The sequence below is a fragment of the Cebidichthys violaceus genome, unplaced genomic scaffold (genome assembly GCF_023349555.1).
Source record: "Cebidichthys violaceus isolate CVI_PGR_0920_01 unplaced genomic scaffold, fCebVio1.0.p SCAF_11, whole genome shotgun sequence".
NCBI lineage: Eukaryota > Metazoa > Chordata > Actinopteri > Perciformes > Stichaeidae > Cebidichthys > Cebidichthys violaceus.
The window spans coordinates 10257881-10279775 of NW_027176274.1; the positions used below are offsets into that span (position 1 = coordinate 10257881).

General features: G+C 40.8%; 2 protein-coding genes across 7 annotated transcripts in view; both read left to right on the forward strand.

Annotated features, from left to right (window-relative positions):
• Window positions 1-15732, forward strand: part of ubr3 (ubiquitin protein ligase E3 component n-recognin 3) — a 34081-nt gene extending 18349 nt beyond the window's left edge. For 2 of the 3 annotated variants that reach the window (XM_068704326.1, XM_068704327.1), the window contains exons 29-39: window positions 337-473; window positions 3481-3566; window positions 6724-6829; window positions 8460-8560; window positions 9458-9582; window positions 11289-11396; window positions 11638-11763; window positions 12006-12185; window positions 13016-13225; window positions 13323-13462; window positions 13770-15732. In XM_068704326.1, coding sequence (XP_068560427.1) covers window positions 337-473; window positions 3481-3566; window positions 6724-6829; window positions 8460-8560; window positions 9458-9582; window positions 11289-11396; window positions 11638-11763; window positions 12006-12185; window positions 13016-13225; window positions 13323-13462; window positions 13770-13887 — 1437 coding nt within the window. In that variant the 3' untranslated portion in view covers window positions 13888-15732. Of the gene's footprint in view, window positions 1-336; window positions 474-3480; window positions 3567-6723; window positions 6830-8459; window positions 8561-9434; window positions 9583-11288; window positions 11397-11637; window positions 11764-12005; window positions 12186-13015; window positions 13226-13322; window positions 13463-13769 lie in introns of those variants that run through there. The other variant, XM_068704328.1, reaches the window with a different exon arrangement.
• An 831-nt stretch (window positions 15733-16563) lies between these two features.
• myo3b (myosin IIIB) overlaps window positions 16564-21895 on the forward strand; it is a 61657-nt gene continuing 56325 nt past the window's right edge. For 3 of the 4 annotated variants that reach the window (XM_068735076.1, XM_068735084.1, XM_068735104.1), the window contains exons 1-2: window positions 16564-16630; window positions 16958-16994. In XM_068735076.1, the coding sequence (XP_068591177.1) occupies window positions 16564-16630; window positions 16958-16994 (104 nt within the window). Of the gene's footprint in view, window positions 16631-16724; window positions 16800-16957; window positions 16995-21895 lie in introns of those variants that run through there. The other variant, XM_068735093.1, reaches the window with a different exon arrangement.

Genomic DNA, 21895 nt, shown 5'->3' on the forward strand with positions numbered 1-21895 from the left:
CTTTAGTGAAAGTTATAAATGGACAATTCCTATGATTGTATGCTACTGTATTACACTGTGTGCAGTGTCTTTGTGAGGCAGATAGTTATTCAATTTTGATGCTATAAGCTCATTTTATCGAATATCCTAAACTGCCTATGGAGGGGATAAAGAACAAGGAAAGGTAAATTGGGGACTAGTTCCCTGCTAGTGGATATGTTTGATAACACTCTGTTTGACAAGAAGGTTGTGGACAAAGCTCTAATTCAGTGTTTGTTTTCTTGTGCCAGTAAGTACAAATGTTTCGATGTATTCAAGAAATGATTTTGACTTCATTTAATTTTTTCTGTATTTTAGACAGAATCCAACTTGAGTAAAGAGATGGAGCTTGTCATCAAAGACATCAAGAATACCACCCAGAAGAAGTACATGGACTATGGAAAGAACCCCGGCTCTCCTGACAATGATTTCCTCTTCATGTACTCTGTGGCAAGGTGAGGACAGAGTTTCACTGAGTGTAGATGGGACTCCGCTCATGGAAGAATCAGAAACGGTTTTATTGCCAAGTAGGTTTGCACATACTCAGAATGTGTCTTTGCTTTTTGGTGCATAACAATAAACACAGTGGAAAAAGTCAAGATATGATAGGGAAAGGGAAAGTATGCAATAATATATCTCAGTACCCTTCTTAACAAGGATTATGTAAATTTTACACTAAATGTAATTCACAACTTCTTATTCTTGGAGGTGATGATGGGCATGTAGTCACTCAAGTGGGGTTATGAATTCAAATTTGTATTTCTACGAGCCAGCCCCACAGTGCAGTGTGGATGGGCTGAATATTGCCCTTTTAAAACGTAGTTTCATAATCGGTAGACTCCTTTACTCTATCCCTTTCCTTTTCTAGGATACTGACAAAATACTACCTCAGAAGTTGCTGTGCATTTGTATGTATGAGCAATGACTTCAATTCAATTCAGTACTTCAGTATTGCCATGTCAACCCAGTTGATAGGAATTTGCCTCAGTGCATCTTTAAAAAAACACATGCACAAGTAAATAAAGTTAAGTTAAAGTATCGTACAGCCTCAGGCTGTCTTCCAACTGAAACTCTGGAATCTCCTTCCAGAGGGGAGGGATTTGAAGAGGGAACAAGCAGGGTGAGGAGAGTCAGCGATCAACTCGACCCTCTCCACTATCTGGTCTGATGACAAATTAGGGTAGAACCCCCTCCCCTCTCCGGAAGTCGATTATTTCTTTGGTCTTAAGAATGATTAAAATCCGGTTGTTCTCCCTACACCACTCCACTAGGGCCCCCACCTCAGCCCTGATGCCTGATTCATCTCTGTTCCTAATCATGCCTGCCGCTGTTGTGTCATCTGTGTATTTATAAGTCAGATTCAGAATGAGATAGACAATCATTGGTGTGTAGTACGTACAGCAGAGGTGAGAGAACACAACCCAGAGGGTGAGGGTTAAAAGCAGAGAGACTTATCCTATCTGACAGAAAACCTAAAATCCAGTTCCATAGAGACTGATTAATTCCACGCACCTGAAGTTTATCAAAGAACATACTGACTTGGTCATATTGGGAGTTCTCCTAGCGAGTCTTTGTGTCTACTGACCTCTGTGTCTGTAGTCCTCTTTCTGCACCACCTCACACAGTTTCACACACATCTGACTGTGGAGTCCAGCCGGCTGAATGTCTGCCTGCTCTTTCGCTTCTCTCTTAATGCCTCTTCCTCAGCTTGAATAACAATGATTGGCCGAGTAAAAAGACAGTAGGGTCCTCTCTCATTGTCACATTCTTGCTTTGTTAGCATATTAATCCAGAGAGGTGTCTTGACATTGAACTGAAATTCAATAGGCAGTTGTTGCATAGCACTCGCACTAAATATATTGATCGCTTTGCATTTCAACCCCGCTCAGTGGTTTGTGAAGGTGTAGTCTTTTCTTCATACTTGTCATTATACTGCTGCATCGGTCCTGGAGGTGTTGCAAGAACAGCACCCGTCTAAAGTAGCATTAGCAGCTGTGTCGTTATAGGCCGCAGTAAAATGGTATTGACTCTTGCTCTATCTTCACTCATTAGGTCTGACTTGAGTATGGATTTATTTATTATGGACAACTGATGTTTTAAGTGGTCCTTCACACAGCTATTTTATATTGCATTTTTGTGGAGCATCTTGGGGTGAGCTATTGGTCTAAGACACCTACTGTATGATGCAACTACGATGTCCCACTTTGATTTTGTCATGTCACCCTCCCCCCCAGGCCAGAAACACGATCTTGAAAACCAATTACAGTCCTTTCTCAGGTTCCTATATGTATCTTCTCAACAAGCTAGTCACAGAATTGACTGGCCTTCAGTTCACCTCGGGGTCTCTTACTTCTCTCCACTCCCATTCCAAAAACTCTGCCCTTCCAGGAGCACAACCATCAAGACCTTTTGCCCACCCAACGCTGTGGTTCCCTCAGCCCTCCACCCTGAACAGAAAGATCCCCTAAGTGTGTCTGGGTGCCTGTTGGCGCTCTGAAGTTCAATGAACAGCGCAAATTGCCTGAGGAGTGGAACATTCCTTTGTCACAGGGGCACTCTTATCAGCAAAAGCCAGATGGAGCTTCACCGTGGCTGCATTATCTATGTGAAATTGCTTTTTTCTCCCAGGAAACCCGAGGATTTGCCCCCACCTTCCTGGCCCATAGAAACAAATGGCCAGTGGCGAGATGAAAACAGGCCCAGATCAGTCTTATTTTAATAATACCTATCAGTTTCCTCCATCTATGTACTTTGTGAGAGCTTTTAGTTTATTTTTTCACTGTTTTGGTGTTGGGGAATTAAAATTCAGGAGTGAAATGTGTTTGGATATGCATGGGAAATGCACATTGGGGATTATGCATGAACTGTGGTTGGAACAGCTTTTATGCTAATGGTTCAGCTTGTGTAAAATCAGTCTGGGAAAGCTGTCATTTACTTGATACGGAATTGCTGCTTCAAAACAGGCGCAGCAAATGGCTCGACTAGGCAGCATCTTTCATCTTCCTAATCAAACTGGTAAAAATGGCAGGCTACGTAACCAAATGCTGAATGTGATGACACTCAGCCATTTATCGCAATACCTCCATCCACTCTCACGCTTGCACACACGCTGCTTTTAATGGCTGTCCGGGGTGAACGGGTGGTTCTGAACTGTCCCTGGGTGGGGTAGTGTTTGCACCCCACCTTTACTAATAAGGAAATGTACGACATAAATAGAATTTTCTTGCAAACGTGGAAATCTTTTTGACATAACCTGTTAGAGAGGGTTAGTGATCGACAAATTATCACTTTAAGCTATAGTATACCTTAAAGAGGTAGCTTGACAATTATGCTAGGTGTGTGTGTGTGTGTGTGTATTAAGCTATATACATACATGCATGCATGCATGCGCACGCACTTGTTGGACTGTTGTCGTATTGTATTACCTGCTACCTAACACAAGTCATGGCTCTGTCTCCTCAGGACCAACCTGGAGTTGGAACTTGTCCACCGGGGAGGAAATTTGTGTTCTGGAGGGGCCAGTGCATCCGCCAAACGCTCGTGTCTCAGTGAGTAGCTACTCATAAATTTCTTCATCTTTCGTATCTCACAATCCATTATCTCCTCTGAGTCTTATACGTTTGCTAATATGCAATGTGTTAAGTCTGATGTGTTAGTTCAAGGGGGAATACCTTTTTTGGTCCCTTTTTTAATTTATGCAGATTTTTGACTGTTAAAGTGACGTGTTCTTGCAGGTGGCTGCATCATTTCCCATGAGCCTCTGTGTAATAACGTGTCTGACTGGAGACCAAACCCTTTTATTCCGTGTAACAGCTGAACCATTAAAAGAAAAAGAAACATACAAATGGTCGATTAGCAACGGCAGGCAAGGATAGATGCTGTCCCAGATGAGCTGTTGGCAGCAGTCGGTGTAAATGAAGCAGACAAATGGGTCAAGTGCTGTTTTAGTTGACAAGGGCATGTGTCTAAGGGAAGATGGAAACTGATCTTAGTTACTCAATGACAAAGCCACTACCAAAATGTATTATATTGATGACGTATTAAATATTTGTGGATATGACGGCGTCAGAAATCGGTTCGTTGTACAAACTAAGCCCCATTTTCTGTTTTAATTATTCTGCCTGAGTTGGGGCTGCTGCACTGAAATGGCCTGTCATCCTTGAGTGGCTGAAAAGAGATTTCACATTGGAGGTTTGCCATTTTTGAGCTACATTAACCACGTAGCCATGCTGACGGCCAAATTTACTCAGTTGCAGTACATTAGTGTTCGTTCTTCTTAGGCAAATGGGTTTGAAGGGAAAACGGCAGACGTGCGCTAACTGAGAGCTCATGGGGCTCCTAAGCCTGTTTCCCAGAAGGCACTGTTTCAGTTCCACTGATGAGGATACGATGGACCACGGGGCAAGCTGCCTGCAATTCCCTTGAAATGGGCTAAATCCACTCTGGAGAGTCAGCCTCCAAATAGCACGTCCTTGGTTTACTTAACTGCAAACATTTGAATTAATCTTGGGGACTCTGTGGCTGCGACTGTGTGGGGAGTTAAAGGGCATGTTGAACACGTTGGTCTCAGTTGTGCAGACTTGCAGTACTTGGTGAGTGTTGACAGCTGTATTTGTATTATTTAATCCCCTTATTCTTTGTGTGGTTGATAGGATTTTACACGTAGACAACTGTATGATCATATGCCCTTAGAGGACTCATGCAGTCGTCAAATACCTGCCACAGAAAGCGAACAAACACCTGAATGCCATTTTATCATTGTTTTCGTTGAAAAAGTGTATGATGGTGACATAAGTTCTTAAACATTATCTAGAGGATAGGCCTTTCTCGTGGAGGACCATTTGATTAATCAGTTAGAAAGCACAGGTTTAAATAATGAAATGACAGACTGTTGAACTCATAGTGAAGGACTTTTAATTCGCTCTGGCACAGAGGACGCCTCTAACTACTCTACAAATGCCCCCTGCTTTGCTTTACTATCTTATCTTTCCTTTGTGTCCAAGTGTCTTACAGTTGCCTCACTAGAGGAGGAAACACTCTTTATTGTTTGCAACTTTGTCAACTAGCAACTTTGTCAAAGCAGACTTGTTGTAACGTTTTCTAAAATGTTTTCACGTGGAGCTCCGATCAGCAGTAATGAAAACATGACACCCTGGTGGACGCACAACACTATGTGATGCATGTTTCAGTGACTATATTAACTAAAGTCAACAGGGATCTGGACAACGATTATAATTCATTAACACACACAACATTTAACAGCAATATGCTCTCCTCAAAGACCACCTGACTCGGGCCAGACAGCAGTAATTTTACCTCGCTGGTCGTCATATAACACACTACATTCAAACTGGACAGACAAGATAACACTGATCAAAACCCATCTTTGTTAATCTTCCACTGTTCCAACAATAGCCACCTCTGTTAATTAAAGGGGTTATTTCAACCGAACCAGAGTTAGATGTGAGAAGAAACATCTGTTCTATGCGCTCCTTAAAGCCACCAGACCATTCCAACAACATATAACATTTTAACGGTATACTAATCCTTATTTACAGGTTTGTGACGTTGAACGTGACACACCGGGGGGGGGGGGACAAAGCAGAAAGGCATACTCATCTATACTGGCAATAGGAATCTATCTATTGCGGTGTTTCCAGTGAAAACGTTGCTTGGCTTGGCAAACAACTGTGATCACATATTGGACCTGAAGCTTGAAATAAGCCTGTTGACATCTGTATACATATTACAATTTTATATTATATATTTGACCTCTCCTTTATTTCTCATTTCCTATATCTTCCTTCCCTCATCCGGGTGAGTGGTAGTGAGGGAAGAGAGGAAACGAGCCGTAGTGAGGACAAATGGGATGCAACAAAGGACGCTTTATGTCGTGTCTTTGTTTACCTGTGGAGGGCAGTGTTGCTCCAGGTATCGACATTTCACTAAAGTCAAATTGCAGCGCTCATTATTTGAAGCGCTTCGCTGCATTACAGCATCATAATTCCCTGTAAAACAAAATCAAATAGGATTAGTGTTGCTTATTGAAAAGGAGTTAGTTTAGTGGTGCTGGTTTCAAGCACGGTTCATATGGGATTTATATCTAATGCTCGTTTGCTCTGTTCATTTCTGGCTTGGATTGAGTTCATAATAAGAATGCATTGGTTTATTTTTTAATAAGAAAGACAAGAATATGTCTTCACTTTGGATTGTTTTTATTACTTAACATCTAAAACGACTTCCTGCCTTTTGCCGATGTTGCGGTTTGCTGTAATGTCATAAATCTTGGCACTTGTAACAGGTTTGCTCTGGACGAAGACAATCGAGGCTGTGAAATATCCTGCTATTAAAAGCTAGTGTTTACACGAGAGAGAGAGAGAGAGAGAGAGAGAGAGAGAGAGAGAGAGCGCAGGGGGTCTCTCCTCATGTTCCATTAGTTTCACAATGAGCAGGTGTGACCTGACCAAAGAGTTGCTCAAGGCTATCGAGCGCTACCATGTATCCATCTGGCCTGACCTGGTTTTTATCTGAGCCAAACCATTAGCCTGCAGTCGGTTCAAGTCAGCTGCTTCCATCATTTGATCAGCACTGGTTGCTGGTGGAGCGTGACAATGGACACTGAGATAAACGGACACTTGCTGGTTTTGTTCCTGTCAGACCTTGTCAGGAACATGACAATGATATGTTTTGGTGTTTTTATTTCAGATCAGCTGTTCCATGTGCTGGCCATGCACATGCGTCTGTACAGCATCGATTCAGCCTACAACCCTTGGACTAAGCTGACTCAGGTTTTACAAGTCCGAGAGGCAGAGTGAGTGGCTTACTCTATAAAGAACCTCTGCTAACAGAAAATCTATAAATCTGTTCATACGTTTGTCATACCCGCCCAGTCTCTAATTCCCCCTCACACTTTCCTTCCTCACATAAACATGCAATCAAAGAGCCACTTTGTCCACTCTCTAAACGCCACCATTTCGTCCTGCCCACCCCCAACAGCCTTTTCCTCCACACAAAGAGGAGCTAAAAACAGCAAAGGGACCATTTGTGGTTTCCATAGATACCAATAATTGCTGCATCTGGCAAATTACCGGGCACTCCACAGAGAGCCAAACGGCCCTGTCAAATTCACTGTACTGAGAACAACTGCACCACAACAACACCGCCATACCAGCACGGCATCGCGGCTCCCAGCTGTCCACCTTAGCGTCAACAGAAACCTGTATTTAGCAACACAAAAGGTTTCTACCTCGCACACTTTTTCTTTTTCTGTCTTGAATCACTACTGTATGTCAGTACGCGTTTCATGGACACCTGTTTTGGGTTGTCAGGATTGATGGTGTGAGTAAAAAAAAAAAAGAATCTACAGGCAGCACTTGACAATACAAGATGAGCTTGAACAACCTTTCCTCCCTGTTAGTGTTGTGAGACAGCTTCTACACCTGTTACTATTGAAGTGCTCATAGCCATACAGTATGCTCAGAGGAGCTATTTGCTGTTTAAAAATACTCTGATAGGGTTTCAGGAGGGAGCGCTGTCATTGACACCCTGAGGCAGTCGACCCGATCCAGCCTAGTTAAATAGGACAAAGAAAAATGTTTCTATATAGATCCAAACTTTGCTCTTGCCTTATTTCTGTTGGATAAACCAACGAGGTATGTGTCAAGGTTTTTACAGTGTGCAAATATAGTTTGTGTGCAGTGGTCTTAGCAGGGTTGAACACGCTGTCCTCTAAGGCTTTCCTCCAATGCACAGTGGAATTAACTGGTGAGTGCTTTGGTAATGGAAGGTATTATTCTTTTACTGCAGTTCCTCTCATTCAAAGCCCCCGAGGCCTTTCAAGAGTAGAGTGGAGATTGGAGCCTCACTAAATTGTCAACAGAACAAGAAGTCATTTAAATGGAGAGGGCACACAATGTGAAAATGTAACCAGGGCTGCATTAAGGAAGTTGGTTGGCGAATGCAAGGAATGGCCTTTTCATGCCATGTATTTAAGCAAATTTAAAACGGTCTACACACCAAGACCTTTTGTTTTTTAAAAGTCCTTTTCAGACATGCAATACATCGCCGCCTTCATCGGGAATTTAAAGTGATGGCTTTTTAGGATTCAGACATGAATGCTTCTTAGGGCTTTATTCACACAATAGCTCATTCACAGAAAGAGACAAGTCTCACACGATGTTTGAGAGAGAGACGGAGTAGACCGACATGTTAAATTTATCGTCACATTAACGGAATGAGGTGCATGTCTTAAAGGGGCTTATGTAAAAAGTAGCACAGCCGATATTAACCATATTTACAATAAAGTAATAAAGAGAGAACTTGTATTTCACAATTTGCGTGGCCTTATTGGTTTTATTTAATGAATAAATGCATGTATTCTTTCTTTTTCCCCCATCACAATAGCTATTTGACTGATTGAAAGCTCTTTGTATGTTTTGCAGTGGCTTCGATGACGAGAGGCCTGAGGTACCCATGCTGTTTCGAGACGTCCCGTCCCTCCTGATTATCTTTGTGCTAACAATGCCACAGCCTCTGCGGAAAGGTACGGTTCCTATGTCTGCATCACGACGCTACGAGAGAGCAGGGAGTGTCTCGGTGGCTGCTCCACAAGGGCAGCCCCCATTATCTGTAGTAATCAGCGCTGAGTGCTGGAAAGAAGCATTTCACGTCTCTTATCTGTGCTCCTGTTGCTGTTATTTGGCCGTGAGGATCAGAGAGACGTGACCCTGGTGATGGGAGGGCTGCACCCCCTTCGTGTGCCCTTCATCTATGGCTTGTCGCCTCATCTCCTCCATGTTGGTACTTCACTAGAAAAGGCGGAGGGGCCACCCCGAAGACCTGCTCCAACGCACTGCGGTCTTTTTAAACGAGGGTCACAGCAGGAAGATCATTTCATTGATGACTGAAATAGTTTGGATTTGGAATAATTGGTAAAAGTGTAGTTCCTGTGAGAAATGGAGAGGTTGAGGTCCACTTAATTGCTATAAAGGGATGGCCTCCTTTATTAGTTCCACCTTCTAACTGTGTGTACTTACAGTTGTCGTGAGCAGGACAGTGGAGCTGTCAGTAGCCCTTTGCTGTAGAAGAAAACAAATGGCTCTCTTTGTGTACTTTTAAGCCAAACTTAAATATCCTTCAGCCTACATTTTCCTCCTGAAACGCTCTGCTAATTATCCTGCACTTATCCACTGTTCAGTGAGGCTCTCTATGCAAGACTGTGAAATACAATGGCTCTGTGAATAGCTGCCGGCCTGCTTTTTTTTTTTTTATTATGCTGGAAGATCTTTTAAAATTCCCACATTGATCACATATTGAAGCAATGGTATGCGTTAATTCATAATACATTAATTCATCTGTGTAAATTGTGCTTCTCCTCTTCTGTTTATGGTTCCACGTGGCTTGGTTTGTATAATCAGTGCCACCTTCTCTCCCCGTGTAGAGCACTTTACCTGTGTGGTGAAGATGCTGTACAACCTGCAGTTCACTCAGGCTGTAGCTGCACTCTCAACCAAGTTCAGCCCAGAAGAACGGCAGGCCTGGAGCACATCTGGAGCACTCAAGAAGGTAAAAGTCAGCTGGGGTTAAGACCTTGCTGATAGTGATGCTGTATGCTGACCATTACTTAACTTGTGTTAATATTTACTCTCTTTTACTGGGCTTGTAATTATTTCTTGTTGTAGCTGATTTTCCTTTGCTTCTTGTGTAGATTGCCTACATGGGCTTCCGTAGTCGGTACATCTCTGTATGTCTCTAATCAGTTTGTTAATCTTAACTAAAAATGTTCTAAAAAGAAGGTCATACTGTAAAGATAATGGCACAGCACTTAAAACAGAATAAAACCTTTCAGAACCGCTGTAATAGTTGTGTAATGAAAACAATTTTTTGTGCAGTTGCAGTTCCAACCCTGCTGGGCAACATTTTCAAAGGGTGTTAAAAGTCTACTTGTATCCCCTGCTTGTAGAACTAGTCTATAACAGTAAATCCTTGCATTTGACTTATTATTGAGATGGATTGAGCCCCTTTCGGTTTCATTTATGTGAGTTCCACTGTCGATCTTCATTATCTTGAAAAGTGTGATTGCTGGACAGTGTTGCATTAATTGGCTATCTGTCTTCAGTCTATTAAATCTGTATTAGTGAGTAGCCGACTTGAATGTCAAAAGACAAATAGCTGGAACCCTCCTCTTTAGGGTGTTTCCATCCATAATGGAGGTTTGGATTAGTATCTTCCGACTACATTGTCATCAACAGTAGTCCAGGCATTCACAAGCTGCCATTAAGATGGATTTCAAATCCACAATGAGGATGGCATCCATATTTGGTGGAGCACCATTGTAATTAAATTGAAGTAGTTAAAGAAGATGCAGTCTGAACAAAGGTCAGAGCCTAGAGGGAGGAAATCCATGGACTTGAAATTCCTCGCCTATAAATCTATGACAAAGTACAGCAGACGAGATAAGACTGCTGTTTTATATTCTACCACCTCCAGCCTGATAAATGCATGCAGCTTTTCCTCTACATAAAATACTAGCCAAACCGGTTGAATTTTTATCAGAACACACATTCAGTAATGTCTCCACCACTTATCAGATATTATATTGTATGGAAAGAATTATTGTCTTCTGCTTATTCTGCATAAGTCATTATATTTTACAGTGCATATTTTATACCGGGAAGGTAGATGCACAAGTGACGCGTTCTGATTTCCAATATATATTGTGATATGTGACATTCTTCTACTTAAAAACTAGTAGTAGATTGATAAGGCCATGACCATTTTATTTCTTGTGTTTTTGTCCTTGGTTAACGGTCATGCGCTTGTATTTTTATTTTTGGAATCCCTGTAGGCTATGATAAATGTTGTCTGCAAGAAACGGCAGGTATCCATCTGTGAAATCATTCAAAGGGGCGACGAACGGACTCAATAAATGAGTGGCGTATGCTTTATGAAGGGCTAATTTAGACTGCTGATATTTATCATGGCTTCATCAGTTTGAGCTCATGTTAATACCTAATTCTGCAGGTGAACTAGAGTTGTTCCCCCCTCCTCCTCCTCCTCCTCCTACTATAGATGAAAGGCTTTTTTTCTGACATAAGTGTTGGGAGGGACTGCAACAACATGGAAAGAGGGTTTTTTTATTGACAGCTACAAAATGCTTTGGTTCAATGTTCTCCCCTCGATTAAGATCAAATGTGAAATGTATATATTAAAGTGTAAATCTTTTTCAATGTTTGATTTCATATTGTCAGCGTTTTGATTTTCTGCCACAGAACGTTGCAAATGCCGAGACGTCGTTTGAAGCGCTGCTCAGTCACGTTATCAGTGAGCTCTCGGAGGACAAGAGTGTCTACAAGGTGAAAACTGAAGAGACGTCAATGGTGAGGCACTAAAATGACTGTTACGTGCTTCAAGACGCAACTGCCTTCAATATGATGCTCCCTATCCTCTCATTCTTGTCTTTGCTCGTTTTCATTTTCTTTCAAACAATGAAATGGCCATTACCATGAAAAACAGGGGTCTTATGTCTCCACTAATCTCCAGGGGAGATATATATCACGGTGTTATCAGCAAGCTGTTGGCTGGTTATTGATCAAGTGCTGCTGTTATTTCCCTCCCCAGCTGAGCTCCAGTGTGTGGTCTCCACAGTCTATCGAGTTCAGCCTTCAGCAGTTCTGTCTGCCCTTCTTGCGACTCTCATGCCTCCTGCAGCATCACCTCTACGGAGACAACCTAACTGGCTGCCAGGTATGTTTTACAATACAAATCATCCAACCTGCTGAAGCTACCATACCTTTGTATCCTTGCAGTAAGAACGGTCAATATTTCTACTCATCTTGTCTCCAATGCTTTTAAATTTCTCATGATTTCGACATGAAACCAGCATGGTTGACGTCTCATTGGTAGACTCGACTCGTGAATCAAAGGTGTTGGTGAAAGCAAAGAGAGTGACCTCGCCAGCTGCTTTCTTTTTGTGTTTGTGTCCTCAGGAGGAGGAGGAGTTTGCGTCCTTGGCCGTGTGTTTGGGGCTCTTACCCTCGGCCCCTCAGCCTGCCAACATCGTGCACAGTGCCTCATGTCTGAGTTGGGCGGTCAGCGCCTTTGGCTTGGTGACACAGTGGTGCGCTGAGGTCACAGGGCTCTCCCAGATGCAGGCAGAGCAGTCATTGGTATGTGTGAATTTCAGACCAGAGAATATATATATATATATATATATATATATATATATATATATAAAAATAAAAATTATAAATCTGAGGGCCAGTCAGAACTCAAAGCTGAATGTGAACATAGCTTCCAATCCAGTACGACAATAATACTGTAGTTTTGCCCTTTTAACAAACTAACGCCAATTCCCAGTGACTTTCATTGTGCAGTATGGGTTTGAATTCAGAAAATCTCAGCATGTAGTCGAATTTGAGCTTTTGAGAGTTTTAAAGAAAGTGTAAATACTCTCTATGCAATTCAATATTCAAACCATGTATTTTGAACTTGATGTCCTGTGAACGATTCATGCGCCTCAAGTGCTATTGACACTTTGAAATTAGTTTCAACCTTGGTTGACAAGGTCCATAGCTGTTAAGAGTCTCTGAGGAGAAGGACTGGCATAACTAGCCATGTGTCTGATTCCCCTCGTCCGCCAGTATTTCAGTATCCTTGAACGTTGTTCATCATTTTGTGAAAATGTAGAGTGTCTTGCATGTCAATTAAGGTTGCCAATACTTTACAAAGAATGTTATTTGTTATTGTGTTATTACATCTTAGAGCCGAAGGACGTCATTAATAAAAAATTAATTTTTATTCAGGCTGACAGCAAGTTGGATTTTTTTTTTTTTTTATTTTATTTTTTTATAAAATGTGTCTTTTGTGAGCAGCCAGTATCTTTATTGAGAGTTTGGGGAAGAGTTCGAAGATGAAATCTACTGACTGCAGTGCACAATATATTTCTGGCCTGATTTCAGTATATTTGACATACTTCTGTATTTCTTCTCCTCTGAAGACATTGCTTGTCCAGGAACCTCAGTGGACAGCCCCCCGCCTTCTTCAGCTGCCCGACAACTACAATATCATCTTCCAGTACTATCACAGGAAGGCCTGCACCGCCTGCAAAAAGGTGCCAAAAGACCCCGCCCTCTGCCTCGTTTGTGGCGCCTTCGTCTGTCTCAAAGGCGTGTGCTGCAAACAGCAGGGCATCTGTGAATGCGTTTTGGTAAGTTCCTCAGCGCTTCGAAATCAGGGCCATGTTGATATCTTTTTTGCCAACACAACCTAATTTACAGGTTTAAGAAATTATTATATTTTGACAGCACTCCCAACATTGTGGCGCAGCTACAGGCATCTTTCTACTGATTAATGCCTCAGTCATCATCATCATCCGTGGACATCGTTTCTGCCTGTGGGGTTCTGTTTACCTTGATGCCCACGGAGAGGAGGACCGCGATTTACGGTACGCTCTCATCACACACGCACACGCCACACAGTGTTATGCAGTTCACTTGATACAGGTAAAGCGTTTACATAATTCTGTACCGTTCTTTGTGCATTGCATTGTGGGACAATAGTGTATATAAAGAGCAGTTATTATAACATCGTGATTACAAACAGTACAGTGAAGTACAAACACACAGTTTTTTCAAAATCTTCTTAGAATTAGGATCTAGTATGAAATTGGGGCACATTTCTTTTTTAAATACTTGTTGCTGCAAATAAAACCCAGTTCTCACACTTGTTTTCCCCCTCTGGCTTTTCTCCAGCCGTGGCAAACCTCTCTTCTTATGTGAAGAGAGGTATCGAGTGTTGGAGCAGCAGTGGGGTTCACACACCTTCGATCACATCAATAAGCGTTGGGGGCCTCACTATAATGGACTCTAAGATCTTCCAAAGTCCACTGAAAACAGCAACCCGTGACGGAGAAGTTTTTTTTTTTGTTTTTTTTCCTGGCTTATGTGTCTGCCTCGATCAAAAATATTTGGGAACTCTTAACGTGATAAACACAAACATCCCAGTGAGGGTATTGCTGCCACAGCCTTGGTTTATGTGAAGTTTGGTGTACAATCATACCTAAAGATTAACACGTGTGTGTGTGTTTAAGTGATATTTTTTTTTTGTGTGGTTTTCAACAGGGAAAAACAGAATTCGGTAAGATCAAAGTGAAAAGCACAACTTTGCCCAGAAATTCAATTGGTGTGGAACATATTTATTAGGGTTAAAAATAAAAAAAAAAACAAGTGCTGAATGTCCCTGCAAAGTTTGATTACTTTTTGCACCATTTACGATGATGTTATTAATGCATATCCCTTTTATTTATCGAAATGTGCTCTGCTGTGCTGGCATGAGTTTCGGGCTCCTGACGAGTGTAGCGATGTTATTGCAATGTGCACTCATTATCTGCTGACATGTGAGGGTAGGCTGGACAAGTCCACCCATCAACACACCAGAGTTTTTTTGCAAACAGGCAAAGGCTCTTTTTATGGGTCTAGTTGCAATCCATCCTCAGGAATTTCTTTTGTTTGCTGTTTAAAATACGTTTTTAGATATTTAAATAAATGCTGCTGCTCATTGTGCAAGTAAGTAATTTTAACTTTTGTGAAGATTTATTTTTTTCTTTTTTTGCTTTGAGTTTATGGAAGATGGCTCGGAATGTTGACTCAAACTCACTTTAATGTTTAAGGAAGTATGCGGCCACCTCCTTGCACTCACTACAGATCTTGGTGTCCCGCCCCATCGCACAGCGCTTTCTGTTTCTGGTTGGTTCTGAAGAAGAAACTCTAACACAGCTGAAGCTACAGCCTGTCAATGAATGATCGATTCGTTGTCATTGCTCCACAAAAAGCCACAAGTCAAAAGAATTTAAGTAGCATACATTTTTAAGAAAAAAAAGTCCTTGCACTGATTTGGTGTCCTGCTGCGCTGGCAAAACTGAACACCATGACAGCAGAAATGTTTTATTGCTTCTGTCAAAAGTTTTCTCCAGAAACTATGAAATTCAGTGACATTCAAGTTGCTTTTTGAGGAGAAATGTCAATACACTTCACCCGTCTGTGATGACAAAATACGTTTTTCCCTTTTTATGCTTTTGATTGTCGAGTCCTAACTGCAGTACAGAGCGTTTTTTGTGATGACTATCCCTTACTCATGCGTCATCTAGCTGTGATTTATAGTTGCATTCCAACATAACAAGATTATCAGATTTGAGTACACTGTGCATGACATCCTTTAAAACCACCATTTGTCAAGTTAGCTACTTGATTTTTTTTTTATTATCATCTTTTTTTTTTCTTGAAGAGAGGAAATTTATCCAGCTGTGCCTGCAACAGTGTTTTTTTCGAGTGATAAACAGCACTCTGCTGATATCAATGGCGTCTGATTTTGAAATGCTGGGCCACATTGTGTGGCATCGAGGGATCTTTAAGGAACAAGTTAACACTTGAAAAACCTTCCTCTTGAATTCATGCATTCTGCTTTTGTGTTTACTGAGTTTCTCCTCTCTTCTTTATTTTGCAGTACCCACTTTGTAAATGACCGCAACCAAATAGCCAATGAGTAATGGGTGTAAATTGTAACTGAAAGCTCTTGTGTGTTCTCCTGTATGAATGAAGAGAGAATACAGTACATTACTGTAGGTGCTGACTCAAACTTTCTGAGTTTGACCAGAAAGTATGAATTGGACATTTAATGCAAAATGTAACATATGTGAATAAAATATAAACACACTGATTCATGTCTCTTTTTGTTTTCTTTTGCCAATTTTTCTTTTTAATCATTCTTTATCTACACATGACCATTAAGAATAATTTTGTAACAGGTGTAATTTAAGTAATTTCCATGAAATCTGACTGACATGAGTACTAGACGGACCTGAGGGTAAAACAGGATTTCATGCCACTGCTATCATCTTCGCTGCATAAAGCTGAAATATCACGTTCCGTAATGACCTTTCTCTGGTCTCAATCCACTGATGTGAGCTGATGTGAGGCTGCTCTGGATACAGACATCCACCTCCAAACTGTGTCCACCAGGGGTCTCAGTTCACTGGAGCTCATCAGATTATAACAGCCACAGACGAATCCTGTGACCTTTGTGAATGTATAATGTGACTTTATACAAGAATACAGCGCGTTTCAAAAGCTGCTAGATATTTTCTAGCAGCTGAGCATATGCATCGGTACACACTACTGAGATCACTGAATTATTTTCAGTGTATGCTCGTTGTAAGTGGGTTGGTCTTTTTCAGAGTAGACGGCAGAAAAAACTCGGAAGAAATCTTAAAATTATTCACAGGTTTCTGTACTGCGGATTTCTGAATAAACTATTTATCCAACTGCCCGTTTCAGAGCACCAGAAAGACCTTTCAATGCCATGTGACTGAGCACTTTGAGGAAAATTGGGTCGATGTTTCATAAACATGGGAGGCCCTGAACAATGGCCACACAAAGCCTCTCTTTTCTGCCAATTAGGCTAAAAGAAAAAAAAATCTAGTATTGAGCAGCTGAGGAATTTTGTCCGGGTTGAACCACCGAGAATGTGTGACAACGTTCCTGCAGAGAGATGCTGGTGCTGGAGGTAGTGCTGCTGCGAGCATCACTGGACATTTCCTCATGCACCTCCGGTCCAGGTAGGTACACTGCCGCCCCACACAGCATGAACAGACTATTGAAGTTGATATTGGTCAGCTAAGAGCTTCCGGTCTGCAGAACAACATGCTCAGATGTCTATACTGTTAATAATTAAAATCCCCTCGCGGAGTAAACAGGGAAATCAGTTCGGACATGTTGCTATGGACGGTAAGCTGCACGTATAGACTTGTTAGTTAAAGCCAGTAACAGTCAGGTTTGTGTACCACTGACTACAGTGTTGGCTGTGTTGACCCCGATACACAAAGATGGATACAAGACTGAGCAGTAATCCGCTGATGTGTGAAACACTTTCCCCTGTCTTGCAGATTTTAGAGATGGAAATACGGAGGCTGCGTACTCAAGGTAGGAGTCGTTTTCTCATCATGCAGAACATGCACAGGCCTACACTGTCAACTGGATTACTTTAATGATGGCGTTATAGGCTTTGCTTTGCTAGGTACTATGCATACAGTGGGGTTCAGGGGACAGTATAAACCGCTTTGTTTAGCAAATCCAACTTTTAAAAACCTCAAATAGTTGAGAAAACTAGAAAAGAGAAATAATGAGGAAGAAAATACAAATTGGTCTGAAGGGTCACAAACTTATGACAGTATTTTTACTAATGCTTTGGCTCAGTTTTCCCTACAGAATATCATTTGATTTGCAAAACTGAAGACAAAATGTCATTCTTCTAAAGTACTATTGACCTCAAAATCTCAGGGAGCACACAAAATGAAAACATCTGTATCAAATATGATAATACATTACCTATTAAGTCTACAACACATCAAAACGTTGAGTCAATTTTGATAATCGTCGCATGTTAATGTAAAATGTTCCTTAATTCCTAATTCTTATCAAAACATTTAGCAATAGTCAATTTGTTATGACAAAATCAATTAGAAAAGGACTACCATTCATCCAGAAGTCCATATCTCAAATGATGTTAGAAAATACGTTTTTAGATGCTATTTCAAATTATCGAGTATCCTGCATTGGTCTAAATATTGATAATGAAGTCTACAGTCAAACTTTACAGAAAGCTTTGCATTTGTTCAGGCAAAATGATGATTGTTATTGTATTTCACTGTATTGTTTTTCTGTTCGATATCAACACAGAGTTACTTTTCTTTCAAGACATCAAGCATTAAATATTTGAATCACTTGTAGGTTTAATCATCTAAAATCCAGAAAGCTACAGAGATGATTAATGCTGGAAAACATATAATGTTAAACAATACATTTACATGACTGTAACACACACTCAATACAATGCAAACTTTTGACAGGACTAGTAGTAAGGGAAAGAAATTGCATGTATAATGTATATCAGTTGAAGCTATGTTGTTAAAACATAGCAGTCTATTGAATCTGTACACTTAGTAATATATGAGGGGGCTGTATTCCAAAGACTGAGAATCTGATGTAGTGTTTACTTTAGAACGTTGTATTTCGAAGAAAGAATAAGACGTTTTTTGAATTGAGAGTTTTGCATTTTGAAACCCTGTTATAAAAACCGAGCCAAAGCAATCTTAACATACTGACACATTGAGTTATAACTCTCTGTTTTGTTGGAATGATGCCACAGTTTGGTGAAAGAAATACACATACTTCCTTGAAATAATGGAATCGTTTTGTTGCATTTACAACAGTATTTCCCTGTATAGTATATTGCAGAGCATCATGTCACAGTCGCTGCTACAACAGCTATGATATTTGTGATTAGATGACAGAGATTCATTTCTGACAGTGGTTCAGGTTTTTAGATTGTTTACTTTAACCGTGATGTTGGCTTATTGTTAATTAGATTGATGGTTTGTGTATTCAAAGTTGTCATTTGGAGATTATTAATTATGCAGGTGGACTGCTGAGTTTTGGGGATTTAAACCACAAAAAAAAAAAGTCTTTGTTTGTGGTCGTGTGAGGCTTTGGTGGTCCTGGGTGAGAAAAAGGGCACAGTGCTTTCAGGCTGGCTCGTGGCTAGAGGAGGTTTACTGCAAAGCCTCCTCATATCCCCTTAAAAGGGATTATATATTTTCTCTCCGCAGACTTACCAAAGGGTTTACCAAGTGGAGTTCCCGCAAGGCTTCACCAGAGAGGGTAGGATTGTACGAGTTTGATGGAAGCAGAAAATTAGATTAGTCACTTTTACTTTGCACTGTTTCTGGTGACAAAGACGGCCCCTGTGCTGCAGCTGTTCACATCATCTAAAGCTATTACCACCTCCAACAATCACGGAAACTCGGAATTATGCAGATGTGCCATAAATGCAAATGTTGGGGGGCATATCATTTTGCACAAGAAGCATCTGCATTTACTATCATCACAAAGCAACACTCAACCAAACACATATCCCAGTAGTAGTTTGATGATGATGATTTTTTTTTTTTTCATCCTTTCACTGTGTCACAGAGAAGCTCTTGAACAGCAGACACGATATCCCTTTTTCAGGTATGCTGACAGTACGGTAAACAAAGGGTAACCTGAGCGCTGCCATTGACGACCTGTGGTGTCCTGTTCTGCAGCAGCAATGATGTGTCTCCTGTCCATTTAAGAGAACAGCATTTAGGTTTTCTCTTTGTTTTCTGACAATAAGACAGAAAATGTCTTTGTGGATGAGAACTAAAGTTGAGTAAATCTGATTCATTTGGGAACAATACATAAAAAAGAGTGCTCTGATGCTAGCAAATCTGTCAAGAGTCAAACAGAAGTCAAGAAAAAATGAAGAAGCCACTCTTGCTCTCAATTTTTTTCTCCTTGCTACCCTTCTTCACAGGCTGCACAATGTATACAGATGATAACCAGGTCTAGAGGAGTATCAAAAGATTGAAGAAATAATCCTAACTTTCTGTAGCAGAAATACGTCTTCCCTCCTTAGATCAGTCCTGTAACACAACTGCTCTACTTCATTGTCAATATATAGCAGGAGAGCCTTTTGTGTGTAAAAAAATATATATAAATGGCTTTTTTTGCACTACCGATGCTAATGCATAGGGAGAATCATCCTGTCCATGTTCTTAATCATTTCAATGAAATTCAAATTGACTCCTTTTGTGACTATAGTTGATTGTTATTTATTGATTATTTATGTGACAAGGAGGGGCTTACGGTGAGAAGGCTTGAGATCATTTTGGCCTCCTTATGATAGAAAATGTATGTATGAAAATTGGAGCTTTTTATGCATCAAGTTTTGACAATATTAAAGCTGTTTCCAGCTGCTGTGACTGTCTTCCACCTAATGAGATCCTTGGGGCTTTAAACTCATGGCAACAGCAACATCCAGTGTTGTGGTTTATCGTGTAGAATAATGTCTCGATTGTTGTCACTGTGTGTGAGTGAGGCTCTGTTTTGTCGATATAGATATATATATATATATGATATTGTAAACTCCTACAATGGGTTAATATTGGAGTTCTGGATTTATATTTGACTTTATGGACAGATTGTCTAGTGGAATCCTTTGCACTTTGCACATTTCCTTATTACATTGTTGTCACTGGCTTACAAGAAACGAAGACAAAGCTTTCATATGAAGTGGAAACAAGCTTGATGTGTAAATAACATTATGTACAGAAGGGGGAGACGGACATGTCATGTGACCTAGCAACTATCATGAACTTCCTGGTAACCTGTGTGCAACCTGAGAGGCTTCATATCAGCCACCATTATGAGTGGATACATCTGCCACCTGAATATTTAACAGTGCTGCAGATCAGTTTGCAGATTACTGGTGAATTATTAATCCCCATAGATTAGCATGAATTACACGGGAGCGTTTTGGTGTGAGGGAGAGACAAACACTTTCACAGAAGCAGGTATGTGTGACTCTTGGCTCTGTGATCTGAGCTTTATTGATCTTTGACAATTTAATTGAATTTTTTTTTGGGTTGCCGTCTCTATGAATGTGTTTTTGATTGTTGTTCAAGCAGTAGGTGAGATTATTTGTGCTGTGTAACTTAAAGTTATGCTTGACTGATGCACGATCTGTTGTTAAAGTTTATCTGTTGTTGTTGTGTTTGGTATTAACAGCTTGTACTTCTTGCTTGTTTGAAAGCTCTTGCAGAACAACATGTGTATTATTAGACATTAGCCTCTAATTGACTAAAACGATAATCATTCTCATATGATCTGCAGTTTATACGTTTATAAGTGTTTATGACAAAAAGCTGCTGTAGAGGAATATGAGCGTCTGTTTCAAAAGTTGGTGACGGTCTCTTGGCAACAGGTGACTGGTGATGTGTTCAAGGCATTGTGTAGATGCAGAACAGGTTGGACACATGTTACACTACAGGACGACAGTTATAAACGGCAAGTAAACAGTTTTGGCTCGTGTTGATTAATAAGACAGGCGTGATGCATTATTCACAGACGGTTTAAAATGGCCGATTAACTTCAATACATCAATGATGGATTATTAGACTGAAGATGAAATCAAACTTGTTGCAAGTGATTCAGTATTTGCTCTGTGTGTGTAATTATTATTTATCTATGTGTCATAAAAACGCACAATTACAAAAGATACTTTGGCCAGTGCTGCTATCGCATGTGTCTCCCTGAAGGACACGGTGAAGGATATCAGTGCTGCGTATTTGAACGTCCCCACAGAATAGCCGCATATCCATCTCATATCTACCCGGATGCCGTTGCTCAACCTGCATGCACAACAATTCATAAATCAGTCCTCACGTGTGAGTTGCTACAGCTCCTGAGGGTTAAACATCATTCACAGTTTGTTTGTTTTTTCACATCAATCTGCTGATCTGGACTTCCCTCCCTCAGGGTCGCACTGTGATGCATAACACGTTTACGACAAGTGGCGCCGTTGTGGGATTGTCCACGAACGTTCCTCTCCATCATGCTAATGTGGAATATGTGTCATTTTGAAAAAAATAGGATGCATGTACTCCAACATGGCAACATCAGTTCCCAATCCATCATGTCATTCCGGTTAAGCTGTTTTGACACTTAATGCTTTTCAGCGTTGGTCTTTTCGTGTTGCATTGGTCACAGAAACATCACGAGTAGACTTAAAGGATGATTTACATTGCACTTTTGCATCGCTGTTGATCATTATCCCTTATAACCTTTATATAATGCAAATCACTTTATAAAACGCTTTACATAATGATCATTTCACAAAACAGTGCCGTGCCTGTTCACCGCTCGTTCAGGACGACACTTGTCAAGTTAATCTCTGTCCAATCCAATTGATCTTGAGGAGATTGCACTTCTTAGTGGGCAGTGACGAGGTCCCGTGGAGAGGG